General features: G+C 27.4%; 2 protein-coding genes across 4 annotated transcripts in view; both read left to right on the top strand.

The window, feature by feature from the left end:
* The first annotated feature begins 4,468 nt into the window (after positions 1-4,468).
* LOC149888415 (ubiquinone biosynthesis protein COQ9-B, mitochondrial-like) lies at positions 4,469-5,734 on the top strand. Its single transcript, XM_090086984.1, has one exon. It carries the CDS (start codon positions 4,583-4,585, stop codon positions 5,543-5,545), a length of 963 nt encoding a protein of 320 aa, XP_089943110.1. The 5' UTR covers positions 4,469-4,582; the 3' UTR covers positions 5,546-5,734.
* Positions 5,735-6,117: 383 nt separating this feature from the next.
* Positions 6,118-23,729, top strand: part of LOC145188730 (NBAS subunit of NRZ tethering complex-like) — a 38,108-nt gene continuing 20,496 nt past the window's right edge. For 2 of the 3 annotated variants that reach the window (XM_090086981.1, XM_090086980.1), the window contains exons 1-29: positions 6,118-6,206; positions 6,509-6,581; positions 6,754-6,796; positions 6,890-6,973; positions 7,267-7,314; positions 7,635-7,678; positions 8,514-8,589; positions 11,031-11,085; positions 11,247-11,326; positions 11,504-11,560; positions 12,081-12,226; positions 12,363-12,463; positions 12,795-12,863; positions 12,962-13,090; positions 13,357-13,402; positions 13,545-13,600; positions 13,835-13,887; positions 14,019-14,109; positions 14,317-14,442; positions 14,913-14,968; positions 15,137-15,206; positions 17,824-17,949; positions 20,594-20,805; positions 20,967-21,045; positions 21,571-21,812; positions 21,958-22,561; positions 22,709-22,842; positions 22,921-23,209; positions 23,359-23,582. In XM_090086981.1, coding sequence (XP_089943107.1) covers positions 6,141-6,206; positions 6,509-6,581; positions 6,754-6,796; positions 6,890-6,973; positions 7,267-7,314; positions 7,635-7,678; positions 8,514-8,589; positions 11,031-11,085; positions 11,247-11,326; positions 11,504-11,560; positions 12,081-12,226; positions 12,363-12,463; positions 12,795-12,863; positions 12,962-13,090; positions 13,357-13,402; positions 13,545-13,600; positions 13,835-13,887; positions 14,019-14,109; positions 14,317-14,442; positions 14,913-14,968; positions 15,137-15,206; positions 17,824-17,949; positions 20,594-20,805; positions 20,967-21,045; positions 21,571-21,812; positions 21,958-22,561; positions 22,709-22,842; positions 22,921-23,209; positions 23,359-23,582 — 3,479 coding nt within the window. In that variant the 5' untranslated portion in view covers positions 6,118-6,140. Of the gene's footprint in view, positions 6,207-6,508; positions 6,582-6,753; positions 6,797-6,889; positions 6,974-7,266; positions 7,315-7,634; positions 7,679-8,513; positions 8,590-11,030; positions 11,086-11,246; positions 11,327-11,503; positions 11,561-12,080; positions 12,227-12,362; positions 12,464-12,794; positions 12,864-12,949; positions 13,091-13,356; positions 13,403-13,544; positions 13,601-13,834; positions 13,888-14,018; positions 14,110-14,316; positions 14,443-14,912; positions 14,969-15,136; positions 15,207-17,823; positions 17,950-20,593; positions 20,806-20,966; positions 21,046-21,570; positions 21,813-21,957; positions 22,562-22,708; positions 22,843-22,920; positions 23,210-23,358; positions 23,583-23,729 lie in introns of those variants that run through there. The other variant, XM_090086982.1, reaches the window with a different exon arrangement.

Here is a 23,729-nt window from a genome sequence, read left to right as displayed (position 1 = left end):
AAAAAATTTACAAAATGATTTCAATTTGCTTTTCGAACTTTCACTGTTCGAAATAAAATTTGACGTCATCAAAAAAACATTTCTCACATTTTGAAATGGTTACTAAAATTTGCTACGAAATGGTTACTAAAACTTGTTTTAACAGATTTTATCATTGTTATTGTTATTATTATTATTATTATTATTATTATTATTATTATCATTATTATTATTATTAATTTTATTATTATTATTATTATTATTATTATTATTATTATTATTATTATTATTATTATTATTATTATTATTATTATTATTATTATTATTATTATTATTACTATTGACGCGTCGAAACAATTTCGCCAGAAATATCATCGTGGTCATGGGCGGCAGAATAATTGGTGTCCTCGTTCAGCAAAGAAAATTTGTTAATTCCAATAAAACCCAACTGTACACACTCAGGTTATTAAGAACAGGTGGATACGAGCAATGACGAGGTTGTGCCGTCAACACGGGACATTAGACCACTTTTCCAGGATTACCATTCTCATCTCAACCTTCAAGTTGTTGTGGATTTTTCAATCTTACATAGGTGAGTTTTTATAGCGAAATGATAAACTGCATTCACTCGTTTTAAGGGTTTTTTTATGGAAAAACTTTTGAACGATTAACTTGTTTCTTTAAAAAATGAAAAAAGTTTTTAACAAAATATTTTAAATGATGATTACTGTAAATAAATGATGATTGGAGTGATAAATTAGAATGTAAGTTAAACAAATTTTATTTATATCACTGTAGTTTTTATCATTTTAACAAAAAGTTTAACTTATTAACTTAATTAAGAAGAAAATTTGTTTAAAACCATTTCTCTATGAAATTTTTTTCCGGCAACATTTTTTATTCATTTCGAATATTAATACCAATGTTAAAATGACATTTGCAGTGTAATTATTACTTTTTTTTTTCTTTGGAGATTCATGACGCTAAATTTCATCCTAATCCTTTTAATGATATACTAAAGTTACTATTGTTTTGGAGTTGAAAATTTTTTTTTTTCTTTCTCTATATTTTTTGTTATATTGATGTTGCAATATATATCCATCTTGCATAGAATAGACGCTTATACTATACTTTGTCAAAACCAATATTTTTTTTTTTTGAAATCAAAATAGTCAGTAGTGTACTGTTATACTTTTATAAATTTTATTATGTGTTTCCTTAGTTTTGGTCAATTGTGTATATGAATATGATGATATGTTAAAGCTGAAATATCAAATATTTTTTGAATGAGTATGTTTTTATGAATTACTACTCGTCAAAATGAGACAAAAGATGCTGCTTTTTCTGGCAAAGAGCTCTTCAATTTTTTACACTTTTCTTCTTTTTAAGATTTGAAAGTATTGAGTAAATTTTAAAAATAAACTTTTTATAGTTAAAGCGTTTTACCTTCACTTTTTTTCAATTCTTATTTCAAATTTGTTAAATTGGTTTATGAACTTATGAAACCAAGAATAGAAAGTCATAAGCTCTCCTTTCTACGCATTACAATTACCATTTGACTTTGTATTGAATAAGTTCAAGGTGAAAAACTAAAATTTATAAAAATTTGTATTTAGTTTTCCCAAAACCTGAGTTATAATTTTATAAGAGAAAAGTTAGAATTTCCCAAATTCGTAGAGCTAGTTCTGGCATTACACAACAATGAAGATAAGTGCTAAAATTTTTATTTGTTTAGGTAATGTTAATAGAAAATAATAAAATATACATAGATATATTAATTTTATTCTGTCGAATCAAATGTGAACCTAAATATCATTTAAAATACTTTTAATGATTATTATAATACTTTTATGCATGAATAGAGACAGTATAGGTTGTTAAAATCGACCCACCCTATTGAATATAGAACATCAAACAAGGTAAATAAAGTGAAGGCATTGATTTTCGAAAACTCTATATCTTGAACATTTTGACTAAAATAAGTTGTAAGACCTGTTTAGAGATCGAACTTTTTCCATTAAAGAAAAAATGTTTGGAACAAAAAATAGATTTTTTGAAAGGAGAAAAAAGATTTCCTGTAATTTTTTACCAAAAAGTAAAAACCCAAAGCATTCTGCAATAATATAGGAGGCCCTCTGACAAAAATGTTGTTCCCGGAATATAACCCAAAAGAATGGCGACTTTTCATCAATCATTTGAAACATAAATCAAAACGTGTTGTTTTAAACTAAGGCAATAAATATGGCAGCTATAAACTACCACTACAAATCTAGTAAGTTGTTTGTGTAGACTTGCATAGCTAATCGCCTGAGGATTTCAACTGTTGAGCTATTTTTAATCTGCAGAGAAGAGTTGTCATTAGTAAAATAAAATAAGTTTTTTAATAAATCTTAATTAAGACATTTTCAAATGATTGAAAAATTTTTCAAACAGCCCAGTAAAATGACGTTGATGAAATCGTTTCTAACTTCCTATGTTACTTATTTTTTCATAATGAACGAGTTTTTACAAATAAAAGTTAAATTTGAAAAAGTTTTAACATAATCCAAGGAACGATTTATTTTCATAAGTTTAATTAGATGGTAAAGAGTTAAGCACGGCCAGATTTTACTAAAACAACTGAATGGTTATTGTAAAGAAAAAACCGTATCAAATATTCTACGAAATGTCTTCGTAGAGCGCAACGCGCTCTACGTAGCCATAAGCTGCTCAGAGCTCAATATTAAACACGCATGCGCAATTATTTTATTATAACAGTGCGATTTATATTTCACAATAAAGCTGGTCAGATAGGCGATTAGGGTAAGGGTTAGGGTTAGGGTTAGAGTTAGGGATAGGGATAGGGATAGGGATAGGGATAGGGATAGGGATAGGGTTAACATCAACAAGATTTAAAAAAAAAAAAAAAAAAAAATTTAGCGCATGCGTACAAAATATTGCGCTCCGAATAGCATATGGCTGCATAGAGCGCATTGCGCTCTAAGTAGCAACGGCCAATATTCTATCCCAAAATTTCATATTGTATTCCGACGTAATTGAGACTATTGAGTTAAAATTTTGAGAATAATTCCCTACTTATCGGTTTGTGCAATTAGTATTAGTATGAAAAATAATCCTAGGGATGCATGACTAGATTGGTTTCAATTAGATAGAAAGGCTCTTGAATGCTAATAATTTTAGTGAAGGTATTTATCGCACCTGGTTTCCACATTAAAAGTATATTTATGAATATACTTATATATTAACAATTTGTTAAGATTAATAATGAATCATATTTAAATTAAAACTGGCTAAGTTAATCAATAATATGTCCTTAATTTAGTCTCATTATTTACATTCTCATTCTAATTCTAAAAGTAGTCACCTTTAATACAACACTCTTTGTAAATGAAAATTCATGGTTGGGATTTTCCATACGATAAGCGTATGTCCAAATAAATGAATTAATTTTACAGTTTTAAACGTTTAAACGCTCCTTTCTTTCGAGATTTTTCAGAATAAATCATCGCAGAGGATTTTGTGTCGCATATTTTAAAATATAAACCATGAGCATGAGCTTTAAGTAGGTATGTGCGTATCTGCGATTTACGGCACCGATTTTAAAGTTAAAATCTGTGACCATTTTTTCACCGCGTGCTCGAGGTAGGTATCGTAAGGATGGATTTTTCTCGTCTTTTTTTTAGAATTTTATATTGACTTAGATAATATTTTAAAAGTAGAGTGTTGTAAGTTTATTGGAATTTGTTTTTTTTTTGCAGTTACTAACGTTTTTAGTGATTTCATTGCTATTGAAAACTTCATTCCTGTTCTGGAAGTGAATTGACATTGAAGGGATGATGGTTTTTTTTTCTAACTTTTGAATCAATTTTATATATCTATTTTCTATGTACCTGCCAAATTTCATTTCAAAATAATGACACGCTCATATTCTATTTTTGCACGCAGTAAAGGTACCAAATATTCTTCTGTTGGAGAGGTTGGGGGGGGGGGAATTAAGTTTATGAACCTTTTGTATATTTGACTTTTTTATTCATTAAAAAATTGTTTTTATAGAAAAATGAAACTTTATTTAAAACATTGGTGATTTTTTTAAAATATTCAAAACATGATTTACACACAAAAACACACAAAAAAAACCATATTCTGTTATTAGTTGAACAAAAATATAACCGAGGCAAAGTAATGCGCTAAAAACTAAACAATGAAGTTCTATTATAAAACCACCGTAAGCCGAACGCTAATTTTTTAAGTTGGTTGCAATTTTCTTAAGCATTCCTTATAATGAATTTTTGTCACTTAAGTGGGCATAACTTTTAGTAGGATCATTAGTTTTTTATGAAATTTTCACCATCGTTATACTGATTTAAAGCTCTTTACAATGATGTAAAATAATTAAATAGCTGAATAGTTTAAAAATTTTGCACACATACCTACTTTAAGCGGGAAATAACAATTTCGGATCGGCAAAACTGGGTCGAAAAGAGAACAAATAGCCGAGAGAACGATAAAAAGCGAGATAACGAAAGTGTACCTATCTAAAAAAGCGAGATAACGAAAAATATACCTATCTAAAAAACCAAATCAGTTAGTTATATTGCCTAAAATGTCTTTGAGTGTTTGCAGTTCATTTCGAATAATTCATAAATATCGTTTTCTGTACAGTTTGAATATATCTAGATGCATCAGTTCGAGTAAATTTTGTTTAAAATCCAAAAATGACGGCGAAAATGGAGCTGAAGAGATAAATACCAATCCTAAATTTAACGAAACTAATGCTGAGAAGTTAGACCTATCAAGTGATCCAAACATCTCTAGAGAGGGTCAAACGAGTCAATTTAACAATTCTAGCAGCAATCAGGAACAAAATAACACTTTTAATAGTTATGATGATGATGAAATAAACAGCCAAATCTTAAATGTGGCTCTTCAATTTGTACCTAAATTTGGTTGGACTGTAACAAGTATTGATGAAGCAATTAAAAGCCTTGATTTATCTGTGGCTGCAACAGGGATTTTTAGGAGAGGTGCAATCGATTTAGTTTTGCATTTTATTGAGGAATGTAATAAATCACTTTCTATTAAGTTATCCTCAATTGCAGAGAAGAGATTGGCTGACAGCAGTAGCACACTGAGTCAATCTGAATTCATAGAGTTTGCTGTCAAAAGTCGTTTGGAGATGATTATACCTTATATAGAAACTTGGCCTCAAGCTATGAAACTAATGGCTTCTCCAATGGCAGCAACAGAATGTATTCAATTAGGAGCTCATTTGATGGATGAAATTTGGTATTATGCAGGTGATACATCTACAGATATGAGTTGGTATTCAAAGCGAGCAACATTGTCAGCCATATACATTGCAACAGAGATTTATATGCTAAATGATAAATCAAAAGACTTTGCTGATACTTGGACTTTTTTACATAATCGGATGAGTGAAGTAAAACAGTTAGAGAAGTGCAAACATTCTTTTGAAGAGTTCTTGTCAGGATCTTATTCCTTTGTTTGTGCTAGTGTAACAACAGCTCAAAATATTATGGGGCTAAACAACAGATCAAGAAGATAAAATATTGGATATAAACTTGTTTTCTGTTAATAAAAATTGAATTTTAGAGTACAGAAAGTAATCTCATTTGTTATGTATATAAACTGGTATTAAATGATTTATAAAAAGCTCTTTTTATACATTTTAGTTAAGAAACATTTCGAAAGTTTAAAGAAAGAATTCAGTTTTTTAAATATGCACTGATATTATTAAAAAAATTTTTTCAGAAAGTTGTGTTTAATTGTTTTTTTAACTAAATGAATGATAAGGATTGCAAAGAACAGTTAATATAATGTTTTGTGTATAGGTCTTTGTTTCTTAAAATAAAATGCAATAAATCTTGTTCATCAAAATATCATAAACCATTCTTTACAGTGTGTGTGTTCATTTATAAATAAATATATATACTACTACTACTACTACTACTACTACTACTACTACTACTACTACTACTACTACTACTACTACTACTACTACTACTACTACTTCTACTAATACTACTACTAATACTACTACTAATACTACTACTACTAATGGAATTCATTTTTTAAGTGGGAGTATCATATCTAAAACCATAAATGCTACAAATAATTTTTAGAAAACATAAACAGTTGAAATGAATAATCAAATTCTATATGATCTTATTGTTCATGATGAATGGGTACAAGACCCTATTGTGATGGTAGTGTTGTTTATTATTTATAGTATAAGTCTTAATTTAGCAAAAGATATAAAATAATACTGTTAATGATATTGGTGATAAAAATGATGATGATAATGATGATGATGATGATGATGATGATGATGATGATGATGATGATGATGATGATGATGATGATGATGATGATGATGATGATGATGATGATGATGATGATGATGATGATGATGATGATGATGATGATGATGATGATGAAAAGTTTACTTCTCTTTAATCTATAACAAGTTTAAAAAGACTTACACCTTGATTGTGTGTTTCTTAATTAGAACTGCAGTGATGTAGAGCTCTGGCAGCAATATCGTGGATCTTTGTTAAAGAAGTTATGGAAAGTGACAGAAGGTATTTCTTAGAATCATATCTAGAATATTCAAATGAGTATTTTATTTACTTATAGTATTTACTTATACACATTATCATCAAAAATTTTTATTGCTTATCTGCTTACATGATGCTGAAAACATCTAAGTTTGCATATTTACATAATAGTTGATATGTATATTGAATTTCCTAGGTGTATTTTGGTATGCTATAAAAAGTTTGAGATTGAAGTTGCGGTAATATTTGTTTTGTATTGTAATTTTGTTTCATTCATTATAGTTCATAATAATATCTTTTTGTTGATAATTGCTTATAATCCTATGTACTAGCTATCAGACTAGTTTTTGGTGTCCTCCCCATCAGCTTGCATACTTAATCAACAAGAAATTAGAGTGGAACATTTCTTTGTCAAGGTTTACTTTTACATGCACTTTACTTTTACATCCATAATTTCTTAATCATTTATTGATTTTAAAACTTGATCTTGATGCATATTTCATTAATTATTGTAATTTTTAAATTTATGTTTTATTGTATAGTAATTTACGCTTATATATAAAGAAAAAGTTTAAATATACTCCATTATGTTAACAACAAAGCGGCTCTTGAAAGATAGTGTTAGATTTGACAGAATTTCAATAAAATTTAGTATGAAACAAAATTGTAAAAAATTAAGAGAATGCAATTTTTAAAAACCAATTTTTAGTAATGGTTCCTTCTTGGCAGTGCTACAAGATGATGTCATTGAAATAAGGTGTGAATTAAGTTTTCTTGTGCTTCTCAAAACTTTGATTTACTTTTTACTTTCAGAATAACTTTGAATTTAAAGGTGAAATATGTAGACAGCAGGAGAAACCTTCAGGGTTTTGATTTTTTCTGATAATTTAGTATAGCATGGATATGAGAAAATCTTTTTCAATATAAACAAGATTTGAGTTTATTTTTAATGAGTAAATTTGAATTTATTTTTATGAAACTTGTTTACTGTAATAAAATTTTTGCAAACTTTATACTTTTTCCCCCACTTTAATACTTTCAATTTGACTAAATTAATTTTATTCATTTATAATGCAGAAGTTTGACTGAAGACTCCTCCAGTGCTATTGCCAACTGCAAAAGTGAGCTTATATTTATTATCATGAAATATGTATTGTCAAGCAGAGTAATCATGGGACAATGTTAACAAATCATCATTTATTTTTCTGCCTCTCAGTGGTAACAATTTAAAGTTTGTGGTTGTTTTTGGGGTAAAAATGAGCTATAAAACACTGGATTTATCATGCAAATTATGTTAAGATTTTCAAAAAAACAGTCTTTATAAAAACTAATTTGAGTTCAGCGTAATTGTCTTGTTCAAATACTTTCTCATTAGTTTAGTATTTTGTTTAAAAATTTTTTCTTATCCTGTTCTTTATTTTCTTACTCATTTCTTTCCTCTAAGGCATTTTCAACACTTATTAGCTGTTGAAACTTCTCATTTAGAAACTTTTTGACACCGCAGCATGTAAAAAAATCCATGAATTAAATTATTAGGCAATTTAATTACTCATCAACTTAATTACTCTAATGAGTCATCAACTTCTTCTTGTACATCATTGCATAAAATCAAGAAGTTTCTTTTTGATGTTGTGAAAAAATATTTTGAAAAAATTGTTAAAATTTTGCATTAAATTTTAACTAAGAGTTAGTAGTGTTTGTGTTTTAAATGGTTTTCCCACATCTTTTCCTTATTTTCACCTCAGAATTTTAATGGTTTTCTCTCATCTTTTTCTTGTTTTCACCCCATAATTTTTAGAGTCTCATTATTACTCTCTATGACAACAACAATTATTTTTATGAAATCATTACAATAATCTACTTGGTATTTAATTGAATAAATTATTATGGTTCAATTTTTCTTGATATTGCAGTTATTTTTATGATAAACCATGGAACATTTACTGTAATATTTAGTTGAAAAAGATTTGTGTCCACAATGGAGGAAAATAGCATGGAGTAGCAACTCAAGCCTTATTTCTTATTCAAACAGGTTATTAAATTTTTTTTATAAAAAAATTTTTTATGTTGAAAACACTTTGATTTTTTATGTGTTTTTTTACACAGTGGTAACTCTACAAATTTACACAGTGGTAACCCTACAAATTTACACAGTGGTAACCCTACAAATTTCACTACAAATGAAAGAAAGGGGGAATCATCATAATGTCAATTCTAGTTCTAAAAAGATTATAATGTAGATAGAGGAAATTATGAATGAACAAAAAAAAAAGGAAAAGATATCAGCAAAAAAACAACAACAAACATTTTTTGAAAAATAAAAATATTTTGTAGTTATTTGGACTTAAAACACAGTTTGAGGTTGCTTCAAAACTTTCCTGAGATGATGGCTTTCTTGCTCAACTTAATTCATCGCTTAATTCAAACTTTTTTTTATATGGATTTCGGAAAAGTGAACTAAGTTTATTCAATTCCAAAAAAAATGTTCCGAACCAAGTAAAATGAAATTCCTGAAGCGCTCAACTTAATTCATCACAATTTCTTGTGTTTATGTACTAAGCTCATTGAAAATCCATACTGTATATAAATCCATTTACATATATACTAAAGCTTTTTGATGCTTTAGTATTTACATAAATATTTGTAACTGTTGTTAACAGTAGAGGAAGCAAAGTGGCAACTTGAAAGGGCCTTTAAAGCTTATTTGATTTTTATTGCATCAGTTGTAGATGCTGAGGTTAAAAAATATTTTGTGGGAGTACATCACCATGTTTCAGAAAAGAGTGCCTCCTGTAATACTTGCAAACCAAAGCTTAAAATTTCATAATCTTGCACTAATTCCTTAGTCACACCTGTTGCTACAACTCTACTAGCTAGGAAAGAATTGAATACCAAACTTTAAATACAAAAGAAGAGGGAAGGCCATCAAGTTGAGTAAAGACCTTACAAAGGCTGAAAGTATTCCTATAATCACTTACTGGTATCACTTCCAAACTGTTATGAACCATTTGAATCATAAATTCTCTCTTTTAAGTAATAAGTCAAATGTATCCAAAAAATGACTAATGATAGTTGCCCAACTTTTCCAATTATGTCACAGTTGACATTTTTAAATGTGTATCTCATAATTTTTCTTTTAGAAATCTATTTTCAAGAGTCTAAGATCTCATGTCAAAGTCTAAGATCTCATGTCAAACAAAAAGATTTGGGTCAACATCCATACGATGTATATTTTTTCCGTTTCAAAATTTCATTCATTGTTGCGATATTGTCACTAGTCAAGATCTTTGTTTTACACTGTGGCAAAATTACTTGGGCAGCTAAATGTGCCAAAGCTGCAGCCAAACTCTAATGGCGATGTGCTTTAGAAAATAAGGGCTGTTTCAAACAGGCTGTAAAAAAAAATTGTAAGTTTGTGACTTCAATTGTGAATGCAGTAAAATTTTATTTTTCAAAGTAACCTGTCAAGGGCAAAAAAAGATTTTGACAATGTAAATGGCCTCCATATTTTTAATGCTTAGAAAAATTAGGGTAATTTTTGAACTGTTTTTAAATATAAGATTTTGTGTGTTAAAAACTTAAAAAAGCATTTTTTTCTGAAGTTTGGAATGCTGGTTAATCCCAACTCTACATACAGTAGTGTGCAAAAGTAACTGGACAAGCACATAATTCAAGATAACTTTTGAATGAAAAGTTCAATTTCTTTCATATTTTCACTGGAATGTCAAAAAGTTGATTACAATTGTAAAAACAAATGAGTTTTTACTAAATCTAAGCAATCTGATCTTAAAAGTTCATTTTATTGAAATATGTGCGTGCAAATGTATCCAGACAGAAAAAAATAGTAGAAAAAACTAACCTTATAATAAAACATAAATTATTTTTAATTAAATAAACATTTTATTTAAATGTTTATTTAATTAAAAATAATTTATGTTTTATTTTAAGGTTTTAGAAATGTGATCAATTTTTTGGCATTACAGTGAAAATTTGAAAAAAATTGGACTTTTCATTCAAAAATTATTTCAAGTTATGAGCTTGTCAGGTTACTTTTGCACGCTACTGTACATTTGATCAAAATGATAAAACTGGTGTTCAAAGAGATCTCGAGACTAAAGTAGATTTATTCAAACATAGAATCCCATCCCTTAAATTCATCTCTTAATAAGGTAGAATGTTTCCTTAACATTATTAGAATACAATTTCATAGAATATTATCACATTTTTCCATATCTGCAAACATAAATTATAAGCACTTCTATAAAATAACCAATGCAGAATTGATATCAGTGCTTCTAGAAAAATTCATCAGTGCCTTTTTAAAAACTTATGTTTTAGCATAAACTGAGGGATTGCAAAAGACACTCTCCTTGGAGCTACTCTCTTAGAACTTTGTTATCTTTTACAGATAATCCTAGTTATTCAACCTTTGCCAGTTTTTTCTTGCTATGACATATTTTAATTATTTTTCAGCTTTGGTGATGTACAAGTTTTTGATTTAACTGGGACAGAAAAATGTGTATTTCATGTAGGTTAAAATGTTTTTATTTTAACTCTTATAAATGGAATAAAAAAGTTGGTTACAATTGGTATGTATTACTTTTTACCTTTGAAAAGATGGAAAGTTTATAAAGTTATACTTGTTATTCATAAACCTTTTGAAATTCACTTAGTTTTGGGATCTTTTAGAACACTAGTGCTCATCTTCCTGGCAATTTACGGCATGCTACAAGCTGTTTATTTTTTATCCCTTCAGAAGACAAGCAATGGTAACTAACTGTTGTTGCATTTTTATTTCAATTTAATACAAAACATGGTTTAGTTGTTTTATTTCTTACATTTTTAAGATTTATATAAATTTTTCTGTTAAACAAGTTTGATCAGTTTAAAAGTATGCTTTCTTAATGGTGTTTAGAGCCTCGCTTTTTATAATTTTTTTATTTTAGGAGTGACTTATTATTTATCATAAGTTATCAAGGCAAATTGAAGGTTTACAACATTAGGTTTGTGAAATTTTAAAAAAATTATAGTATTAGGTCTGTTCTCATCTTTTAAAATTACCTATGCTGTAAAATTACAATAACAAGCACTTTGTTCTTCCTTTTCACTTACCTTGCATGCATTGCAATATTACTGCTATGATATATTACTCTAAGTTTTTCTAACTTTCATATTGTTCCATAGTGGGGGATGATTTAGGAAGGTCAGGGAACTGGTTGAACCTGAATTTTAGGTTTAAATTTCACTTTAAAGATAAAGACCTAAAAAGGCCTTGTCAGGGGCAATATCAAGTTGTTGTACATTTTTCAATAATTTTAATTTTTACTCTAAGCTACTTTAATTGTTTTTAAACTAACCTCCCTTTATGCTGCATCTGACCTGGGTACTATTGTACTATTAAACTTTTAAATTTCTAATACTTAGTTTTCTGTTTTAAAAAGTGTTTCATTTCATATATATATATATATTTTTAAAATCGTTTTTCATGTTTTTGTTTCATGCTTGAACAACAATTTGTTTTAGTGAACAAGGGAATTATGAGGAAAAGTTTGTATTTTCATTTGCTCCTTACCATCCTTATGGGATAGTGTCTGCTGTTTATGATTTTAAAACTAAACTTTTGATTGTTGCTGGGTGTTATGGGAAAGAACCATTTGAGTCTAGTGAAGGTACTTTTATTAGTAGTGTAAAAAAGAAAAACTATGCTGTTTTTTAGTGTAAAATTAAGAGTAATTTTCAGCTTTAGTATTTATTAATCAACTCATAATTTATAGTTTATTTGTGGGTTAATCTTTATACATTTAGATTCATGCTATGGTTCCCAATGCGCAATAAGCATGTGGCGGTTTCTAAGTGATAACCCTTACCTAACTTTGGTAGAAGACCGTGGAAAATCATTGATCAAGGTTTTAACTTGAGTTGATCTTTTCACATATATTTTTTAATATTTTTAATTAAGTATTAAATATTCATTTTAAATGTTCATTAAAATGGGTTTTTTTTGTTTTTTTTTTTTATAAATTATTAAAAGACATTTTTTTTTTTCTATATAAATTATTAAAACACATTTATTTTTTTTTATTTAAATTATTAAAACACACTTATTTTCAATGACCTAATTATCATAAAAGTTGTTTTTTTTAAAGTTTTATGTCTGACACATTTATAAATATTTCTTAAAAAGTCGCATATTGTTTATTATCTTTGTTGTTAATAGGTATAAATTTTTATTTGTAGGTTTCTAGAAAAGAATTACTCCAAAAGTTTGTTACTATAAAGAAATCAGAAGGCAAAAATTATTTTATGGTAAATAATTTAAGTCTTTATAAACATCAGTTTATTTTTTCAATTTTCTACTTATAACTTTTAGTGGGTAAAATTTCTTATAAAAGTCTTTTTAAAAGCATGGCATACACAAGATTTGTTTATCTCCTGATTCTTCTTTGCTTGTTGCACTCCATTTAAATGGCAGAATCAGTCTTTGGCAAGTTCCATCAATGAAGTTAATAAAGACCTGGGACCAATCTGAACAGGTATTTTTAATTATATTAGTCACATTAGCTTTTCCTTTTTAAAAGCTTGTGTATCTTTTATGTTTTAATCATTTAAATTGTTGAATCCTACAACAGGTGTCTTCTGCACATGATAGTTAACAAATAACATGGTTTTACATTTTTCAACATTTTATAAAAAAAAAATTTTTACAATTTGTAGTTTTCATAATTAATATTTATTTTGTTTAAAAACTAATTCAGAATTTAGTTTTGTTTTACTTTTTTAAAGATTTTGTTTGTTTCAGCCAATAAGTGGAGAACTTCGTAGAAGTTCTAGTTTAAAAAATCTAGGTATGTCTTTTTTTTTTGTAAATAGCTTTAGCAAAAAAAAAAAAAATAGAAAAACAATGTCAATTGATTCTAAACGATGAAGATTAAAATAGCACAGAAGATACTCACAAGAAATATTCTTTGCATTTTTTATTTTGTGCAGCTACAGTTACAGATGATTCTCACAAAGTAATTGAGGTCGAATGGTGGTCGACAAAAGTAAGCTATTTTTTGTTTAAAATTCTTAATCCAAAATATTGTCTTCAATTGAGTTTGAACAAATTTGATCTGTTTTACTGAAATTGCTTTCAATTCAATCAAAGCAAGTACAGAAGGTGAGTACAGAAGGTGAGTAGAGGAAGCAAGTACAGGAAGCAAGTACAGAAGGAGAGAATAGGATTCTATTATAATACTTTTTCTGAACTTTTACATTTTCCTTTAAAAACTCATCAGGAATTGATTGTGGCACATGCAAATGGAAACCTTACTATATCATCAAGTAAAACGTGAGTGTTTAATGTCATTTGTTTTTCCTTTGTAGCCTTTGAATAAGTAATTTTTAATACAGTTTTAAATTCATTTATTAACTTTTAATCTAAGTTTTCTGGTTCAGTATTTAATTGAGTTACTTCTTTAGATTAGCAAATATGTTGGGTGACTTGCCAGAGCAATTTGATCCTTGGCCAATTGTAAGTCAAGCTGTTGAAGGATATGCATTAATCCTTGAGGTAGTTTTGTATCATTATTTTAATAATAAAGTTTTATTTATTTTTGTAGACAGTTTTTTAAATTTTTAACTATTAGTCATTTTTTAAAGTTGTTTTTAAGTTTACAAAAAGATTTTTAAAGTTATAGTTTTTATTAAAATTTGCACTGCTAAAAGTTGATGTTTTTTTGACAGATATAGTATCTTTTCAAAACAAACTCAAATTTAGTGTGAAAAAATTATTAATGAAACTGCAGAACAGATTGCTGAATCTCCATCTAAAGCTTGGCTAGCTGAAAATGATGATGATCATTCTGTCTCAATCAATTTACGAGCTAAAGAAATTATGAGACAGGTTTGTGCCATTATCAATTTAAATCTAAATTATTTACAGGTAAAGCAAGATTTGATGATTCAATGTAAAAATTATTTTAGTTATCTTTATTTCAGTTATCTTTATTTCAGTTCATTTTTGAAAAGATAAAAGTTGTGTTGTTGGAAACATCTCAGTAATTTCACAATATATAAAGTTTGTTATATTTGAAATGAAAGAGTGCATATTTAATGAAAAGAGTAGAAAATTGTAGAAAAGAGTACATCATTAATCATAAAAGTACATGAAGTTTATGAAGAATATTTAAATCAGCAAGTGAAAATGTAAAACAAGTTCTAAAAAAAAAGGGGATACAAAGAATGCAAAGCACAAACAAAAACAAACAACAAAATCATTTTCAAAATGATTTTTATTTTATTAATCTCAAATTGTAATAAATATCAAATATATATGAAAAAAACCTATAATTTTAACCTTTTTTTTGTCTTTAGTTGCTTTATTTCTTAACTGAAGCTGAAAGATTTCAGCCAAGCTTGAGGAAACCAAGGTAAAAACATAAGAACTGGAAATCATTATAAAGCTTGAAACAATATATAGTTAAATTACAATTAGTTAAAAAAAAAACAAAAACAAAAAAGCAATTAGATTTTATTTTTTTATTTATTAGTTATTAACAATTTAACTGAATTTCTTTCTTTGCATAATTATGTTTAAGAACTCTCACTCATGTATATCGACTAGTTTGCCTGAAATCCACAACTCCTGAAGATTTATTCTCACGGAAGGTGATTCCTGCTGTTTTAATTATATCTATATATTTTTTTTAGTAACACTAGAAATTTTTAAAACTTTTTCAAAGTTTTTGTTTCAAATATTATTTTTTGTCATTGTAAATTTGTATTCTTACAAAGTCAGTATCCTTGGTAGTTAGTATTGAGTAATTTCATATCAACTCAATAAAGATGTTTAACCATACCCCTTTTTGGTTTTTTTGAAATTTGGTACAGTTGAAGAACTCAATGAATCAATTTTCATGCAAAAATTTTGGCACCCAATTCAAAGCAGTTGTTAAGATATTCAAATTTTAAAAAGAAATTCAGAAATAGTTTTTTTAGTTCTTTAAAGTAGGTTTAACAGATGGTCTGTTTCAAAAATGATAATGGTGTAATCTATACTTTAAGAAAGAATCAACTTTTAATAGTGCTACTCTACAGCAAGGTTATTTGTTACTGAAATCTAAAAATCAGTGTGTTTAAAGAAGAAATTAAAAATTTCAAAAAAAATACAACTTCAAAATATCTTTAAATATTAATTTACAGACTTTAGTGTTTATTCAAAGGTTTAGATTGATTCAAATTTAAAAACCTTTTTTTTTTAACCTAGTCATGCTCTTCTAATTACATATCATCCAGTAACATTTCTTAGAGGTGTTATCGTGGGTAGAATATGATTCATAGATATGACCTCTAAATTTTTTCCAATTAAAAAATTGTATGGTTATGAATGTTAAAAAAAATTTATTTTCCAAAAAATATTTACTCTCCAGATTAATATGGTTGTTGATCTTTTTTAAAATTATAATCACATACACTCATCGTGCACTTTTATGAATAAGCAAGTGTCACTATTGCTAATTCACATACACTCATTGTGCATCTTCTATGAATAAGCAAGTGTCACTATTGCTAATTCTACTTTTTTTTATTAGAAGTTTTTAAAAAGAAGTTCTGGCAAAGGGATTTCTTTTTATGGCTAAATTCAGGGCTCTCCAACACCAATGTCAAAAAATTGGTTAAATTACTAATAAGATTGTGGTTCCAAACTTCAATTCCAAGTTTCTTTAAGTTGGAAGAAATCTCACAGATCACTTCACCCTGACTGAAATATAAGTCTCCAATGACAAAGATCAAATTAGAAAGCCAGCATTTAAGCTCTGTAAGAGCTTGGCAGAGTTTCAAAATGAGTTTTTGATCGAAAGACAGTTTTACAACTGCAAATATCATCAAGCTAGGCTTTGAAAGTGGTGGAGACTTCCTTAAATTTAGTTTGGGAATACAGAAGAATAAATCCAGTGCTCATGCACAAGCTCCAACTCACAAAAGAATTTTAACTCAACAAACATCTTGTGACATATGGGTTAAGCACCAATTTCTTTTCACTACAACTGAGGAGAGCTACCTGAAAACTGCAACATCATTCAAAAGATTCTGGCCCTCATTGATTTTAAAATCATCAAGTTGACAAACACTTCAGTCTCATTTCAGTTCACAAATACCTGTCTCAAAACTTGATAGTAGTTTTAGATTTAACAGGTTGCTACAAATATTTTCAGACTTTTTGTAACATCTATTTTATTTTTTCAATACTAATTATGGAAGCAACCTATCAATAAAAGTTAAAAAACAAGTTTCTACAGTGTTTTGAACTTCTAGAAAAAGATCCCAACTGATGCATTTCAATTTAAAATAATATTGTATGGTCAACAAATAATAAAACAAATGAACAATAATTTCCAAAGAATTTATGATAGATGATTGTGTAATAATGTGTAGTCTGATTGGATTTAACCTAACCTAATGTAGTTACCTAATTTAACTTAATGTAATTTACATAACTTTCTTTGATATTATCTCTTCCTTAAACAAAATATTTATATTTCTATTAAAAATGTTCTAAAAGGTGGTTTTAATTAAAGTCATTTATTTTCTATTGTATAATTCTTGAAACAGAACATCTACTATAGCTACTCTAAATAAAATGCTTAAAAAATATTTTTTGTTGATATTTTTGCTTCTTTGCAAAGCAGTTTGCAAAATTGTTTATTTATGAAAATGATGCATTTGGAAAATGACAAAATATTTCATGACAAAAATAACCGTTTAAGTTACTTTGTAATTCAGTGTTAAAAATTAGATATTTAAAAAGTGATTGATCTAGTGATTGATATTGAGGTCTTAAAGAAGTTTGTGAGTCTATTTATAACTAACATCTTTATCTTTGTAAATAAAAAATTATATGAACCTATTTTTACTATTGTTTAATGAAATTTATATTACTTTTTCTTCAACAATAAAAAAATAGCAATAAATTCACAGCTAATGCTATTAAACAATAAAGTAATACCTAAAGGTGCTGAAGGGTTTATTTGAGTTTATTCATGAAGCTTCATTCAGTGTTGATTGAAACATAACTGTCTCTTCATAGTGTTTCATAATCTAAAATAGTGGTCTATAATATCAATTTATAAAGAAAAAAAAAAAAAAAAAGAAACCATTTGTTTTAAGGCTGCAGTTTAACATTAAGGTTTAATTTTATATTTTTGATATCAAAAATCTAAAATTAAAATTTCTAAAGACTTTAATATTAAAATCTCAATAAATTTTTAAAAACACATTTCTTTAGATTGAACTTGAGCATTATGGAGAAGCTCTAGATTTAGCTTTACGTTTTAAATTGAACACAGACCCAGTCTACCAATGGCAATGGAAAAAGAAGCCTGTCTCAAAGATAACAATACATGACTACCTGGTAATCACTTTTGCATATTTTGTATTAATTTTTAAAATCTAATTCAGAGATTTTGAAGTTTTTTCAGGAAGTTTTCAAAATTTTTGGAAATTTAATGTAAGATTAATACACTAAAAGTTACAACTTAGCTACTAAACTTAGTTACTAAGTTACTATAACTTAGTTACTAACTTATTACTAATAATACTATAAATATATACTAATACTATAAATATACTAATTCATAAAAAACAATTTGTAATTAAATGCTAAGTTAGTAACTAAGTTACAATAACTTAGTTACTAACTTAGTATTTAATTACAAATTGTTTTTTATGAATAAAGTTACAAATAATTTGAAAATAGTTCTCTACTTCCTAAAATATGATGGATTGGTTTTTGACAAGTTATCATAAAAAAATATGATGTACATCAGGTTTATGACTTTTTAATTTAAAACAAGCTGTGGGTTAGAAACCTGAGAAATTGATAGTATATATTAAAAGATCATACTAATATAGAATAGAGTTTAAAAATGTCAAATAATACACTAATATTAAAAATATTTACTTTTATATCATACTTTATGTAATTTCTACAATTTAAATGTCTTTGTAATCAATTTTAGATTTAATACAGTAAATTTTTATAAGAAAAGTGTTTTTATTAGAATAATTTTGAAGCATAGCATACTACTAATATATTTTATCCATGCTTTTCAGTTTTATCTAGTATGTCTAATAAATATAGCAAAACTGTTGATGAGAAATGTTTAAGAGTATAGGCAAGAATTTTAGTTTCATTTGAAATATGTATAGCATTAAGAATGGGTTTACCTTTTATTGAATAGCCATTTAACAAAATGCTAAAAAAATGTTATTATTTGGCATTACAACTGCATCGCATCAGTTAAAAAAAAAAAGCAGAAAAGAAAGAATAAAGTTAGTTACTATTGAAATAAGTAAATTATGGAACAAACTCAACTTTGCAAGTGTTTCTACAAAATCTGTTTAAAGAAAAATTGGAAGGTTTATAGAAAAATAGTGGCAAGAACCTTTATAAAACTGGGAATAATAAAGAATGCTCTGTTTTTTTGTTTTGTTTTCTGTAGATTTTTTTGATATCACTAATATTAAGAGCATATGACTTTGAAATTTTATGATATACAATCAAATTAAGTTTAGGAGAAATTGATCACAGTTCTAATACACAAGTTTCATTATATCCTTCAAATGTCAGGTTTTTTAATGTAAAAGATGATTTTTTAATGTAAAAAATGAAGAGTCAAGAAAGAAAAAAAAAGAAAAAAAGAGAGTGAAGTCAACATCTTAAGTCAGCGATAACTGAGTCTTTAAGTAAAAATAAATCAGCTAGAATCTGTAAATAGTTGAACATGAAAAATGTATTTAAATTGAAACTCCAAGTCAGGCAGGAATATAGAGATCAACTGTAAGGTAAGAAGGAAATAATAAAATAATACAAGAAAAATGTTTCTATCTACATTTTAATAGAAAGAAAATAAACAAAAAAACTGAATACAAATTGTTATGCTTCGAGATGAGAATAATAAAAGTAATTTTTTTGTTAAAAATGTGAAAGTGAAAATCCAATGACATTTTTGAAGCTTTGAAAAATTTCAAAATGATTTTGATGCATGGAAATGTATTACAATGATTTTTTGTTGTGAAATAATAGTGAACAAAGGAAGATTAAATGGTATAGTTGTAAAAAATACAAAGTAAAATAGAAATCAGAGGCTTTAGACCACAACATTTTGGATGTATGATATACTGGATCTCATTCTAAAAAATGTTTTGAAACACTTTATAAATAATAAATGGACATGGGTTTGATTATAAATTAATGAGGGGGTTAAGCAAAAAGTCTTTAAAAAAATTATAACTATGAAACTGAGCCTATTCATTACGCAGACTTTGGATGGCAGGATGATTTCAAACTCCTGAATGAGTTACGTAAAGCTTTTTATTACTTCAAGAATTATCATAACTTACCAAAAATTAAGTGAAAAGCTTCCACCATAGCACAGTGCAAAATAAAACTCTAGAGTGTTATATGCTCTTACTACAAGATGGAACTCTAAAGCATCAAATATTCTATTAACAACATGATGTGAACTTGATATTGCAGCAATCTTTATTGTAAATCTATAGCAAAACCTTGCCTTCAGCAAGCAGTTATTTAATAATAACTCATGCGACTATATACTAGATGCATTCAGTGAAATCAAGTGCATAGCTGCTTTAAAGTGTTTCACTTTTTCTTTTTTTTTTGAGATGTCCTTTTTGCCACTAGACTATCAATAAATCATCAATAATGCAACATTTCTCATGTTATAGAAGCTATGGCCATATAGAGTTCAAAAAATCTCATAACTCTAATCCACATAAGTACTGTCTGAAAATGCTTATAAAATGAGATGCACTTCACATTTTATAAGCATTCTCAGACTGTACTTATGTGCATGTTAAAAGTCTAAGAATGTTTTTAAAGTATGTTTTGCTAATATTTGAAATATAAGTTATGATTACTAAAAGGTAAATAAAATAATTATGGTGGTTAAAAAGAAAAAAAAAAAAAAAATTAAAAGCAAAAAGAAATAGTATGTATAATAGAAACTAAAACTAAAGAGCTCTTTTTTGTCTAGACAAAGATTAAAGATCGCTTTTGGGTATTAGATGAGTGTTTGCTTCGTGTTGCTGATGACTTTGACTCAACTGAAGAGCTTATCAAGTATGGATTATTGGGAACAAGTTGGGAAGTTCTGCAAAATATAGATTCAGAAAAAAGTATGGAATACTATATAGAACCTCAATTGGATGACAGAGATGTAAAATCTGAAAAAGTGTTTAGTGGCGTGTAAGTGAAACATAAAAGTATTCTATTCTTTAAGTTAAAACAAAAAAAGTTTGAATTACGTCCAAAAGTTTATATGGGATTATTAATTTTTTAGTAATTGATTTCATTTATTTTCTGTAAGATTTTACGATGTTTTAATTTTTGTTATCTTGTTTTATTAGACTATCACAAAAGCAATTGAAAATTTGTAAATACCGCTTGCAACTTTTGCACTTTCTTGATCGACTTTCTACATATGAAGTAAGTCATTTTTATATTTTCTTGATCAACTCTTTAGATTGACTACATAAAAGAGACTTTTTTTATATGAATCATAAAAATTGGAAATCAGATTTTTTTCATGTGAAAAATGTCTGTTTCACAATTTTAATGTGTACAGGGTTCTAATAAACTCCAAAAATAGTTGAGCCAGTAATGTTTAACAAAAGATAAAGTGGAGAAGGTGACATAAGTTATGATTAAATATCTCTGATACAATTTTTTTTATAAAAAAGGTTTTACATGAAATGTAATTGCTTTTTTTTAATCTAAAACCAATTAAATAAAGTGTAAAAAAAAAAGAAAAAAAATAGCAGAGAATATAAAAAGCCATCTTTTGTCTTCTTTTATTCTGAAATTTTATAATTTAATTTAGTTTTTTATCCCTTTTACAATTACAGTTTTTTAAAATTCAGATGTAATTAATATTTTAATGGGAACACGTGAAGTGTCTATTCTATCTAACAAAAAGTCTATTCTTCTAACAAAAGCATTTTTTAAAATTAGGTGATACTTGGTGGCTCCTTTAAAGCTCGCGATAAGTTTAATGCAAAGTTCTTTTCTGATTTTCGCTCATGTAATATTGTACATCAAGCTATCAAGTTTGCTCATGAAGAGAACTCATATGCTCTTGAGGATTTGTTCTCCTACCATGGCGAGGAAGTCTTACCACACTGGTTGCCCATTCTTTCAAATTTTCCAGAGACAGCTAATGTCAAAGAATATGAGCCACTTATTCCAGAAGTTGGGTAAAATATTTTAAGTTTTAAATTGCTTTTTAAATTTACAATCAGCAGATGAGCTATAAATGGCTACTTATTATATGCTTTTTGAATAAAAACTTTTTTTGCACTTTAAGTGCGAACAGGTATTTTAACCTCTCTTTAATTACAGTGAAATTGCTGATGGACCTGAAATTCTCCCATGGTTAAAAAAACATCACAGAGAGATAGACTGGGTTGAACAAAAGACAATTATTGAGCAAATACAAGATATCCATGCAAAAGATGATCTTGGTGCTTTTATTTACGAAACTCAACCAGATCTTTTAGAATTCAAGAGTTGTAGCTCTAAGCAAATTTTGCAGAAGTGGTTTTTTAAAAGAATATTTGAGATCGATGAAAAATCAAAGTTAGTTGACTGCTGTTTGCAGCTTACTAATGTTGGGATTCAGAGAGGCATTCAAGGACTAAAAAACTTGCAAAGCAATCTGGAAACACTGAGAGTTTTAGTCTATGATGTTAACATTGATAATAACCTTACACTTAAAGAGATAATTGATCTTCCTCACATATCAAAAATGAAACTACTTATGTCAAAAACTAGTGATGAATCATTTATCAGAGATTTTAAAGAATTGCTAAATCCCTATTTGTTAAAAATAGAGAAGAAAAATGGCAAAGAAACTCGACAAAAATTGACTCATCAGTTTATGGTTGATATTGCTATTTCCGATTTGACTTGTTGTTTAAAACTTCTTCAAAATTCGTCCCCTGAGGTTAGATGCTTAAAATGAATCTTTTTTTTCTTTGCACCATAACAAAATTGTTCCCTGTTGTTCTTTTTTTTTTTTTTAACACTATCAGATATATTTTACCTCTTTAATGAATCTCAAGATTTTAAACTGCTTCATGAATTTTTTCAGGTTACTGAACCTTTGATTGCAGATGTTGCAGAAAGGATGAAGTTGGCTATGGATTGTATTTATGCATGCAAGCGTCATGATCAACTCAACATTGCATTTTCAATAGTTGAATGTCTTCCAGCCAAAGAAGAAGGGTAAGATAACCTTGGAAGAATTTAGAAGATTAAGTGGTTTGTGTAGAAAAATTTGTCAAAAAAAAATTTTTTTTTTAGATGTTTATCTCATCAAATACAAGAGCTTCATCTTCAATTGGACCAGCTTGAATTGCTTTTAGGTGGTGCAGAAGTGTTAGAATATCATTTGTGCCCAAAAACCATAGGTTACCTGTTAGAGATAAAAGACAACCCTATCATTGTGAAAGACATAATTCATATGTTATTAAAGAATACATCTATGAGGTCAACTTCAGCAACATTCCAAGAATGGAACACTCTTCTAAAGCATATAATTAAACTTTCTAAGACTATTTTTACATGTTTTGATGAAATGCTTTGCCATCAGGTTTACTATCCATTGTATTCTCAAATTATTTGCAGCTTTTTTAACATATTTTCAAGTTTACAAATAAATTTTAAGAAATAATAAAATACACTATTTCTTAATGAAGTTTTAAAAATTTTTATAGCTACAAAAACATTTTTTTTATGCAGACTTTTGCAGCGTGTCTTCTACGGTCTGGATGTATGCAATCTATAAGTCTAGCTGGAGAGCTATTAACAAAATCTAAACAAGGGGCATCTGTCAGCAAGAAAAACCTTCCATCTACTACTTGTACATTGAGTTATGAAACCTCTATCGAAATAGTGTTGGCTGCTTCACAGGAATACTTTAATGCTGCAACGTCTGTTACTGATTTTTCTATGGAATATGCTAAGTAAACAGCTGAAATACTTCTGATTTTTTTATTACTTAGGTTGTCAAAATCTCATTTTTAGTACTTTAAAGTTTTTTTAAAAATATGATTTTCTGACATCAATTTTTTATGAAACTGGTCTTGGTTTCAAGTTTTAATTACAAAGGT

This window comes from Hydra viridissima, unplaced genomic scaffold, assembly GCF_058129835.1.
Source record: "Hydra viridissima isolate aposymbiotic clone 2 unplaced genomic scaffold, HvirCarnegie_v1 scaffold_5, whole genome shotgun sequence".
NCBI lineage: Eukaryota > Metazoa > Cnidaria > Hydrozoa > Anthoathecata > Hydridae > Hydra > Hydra viridissima.
Note: the sequence above shows the minus strand (reverse complement) of the source record. Positions and strands in the feature narration are given on the sequence as shown.

Excerpts from the sequence above, each read along its gene's own strand:
- LOC149888415 (XM_090086984.1), top strand. The coding sequence starts at position 4,583 with ATGTCTTTGAGTGTTTGCAGTTCATTTCGAATAATTCATAAATATCGT.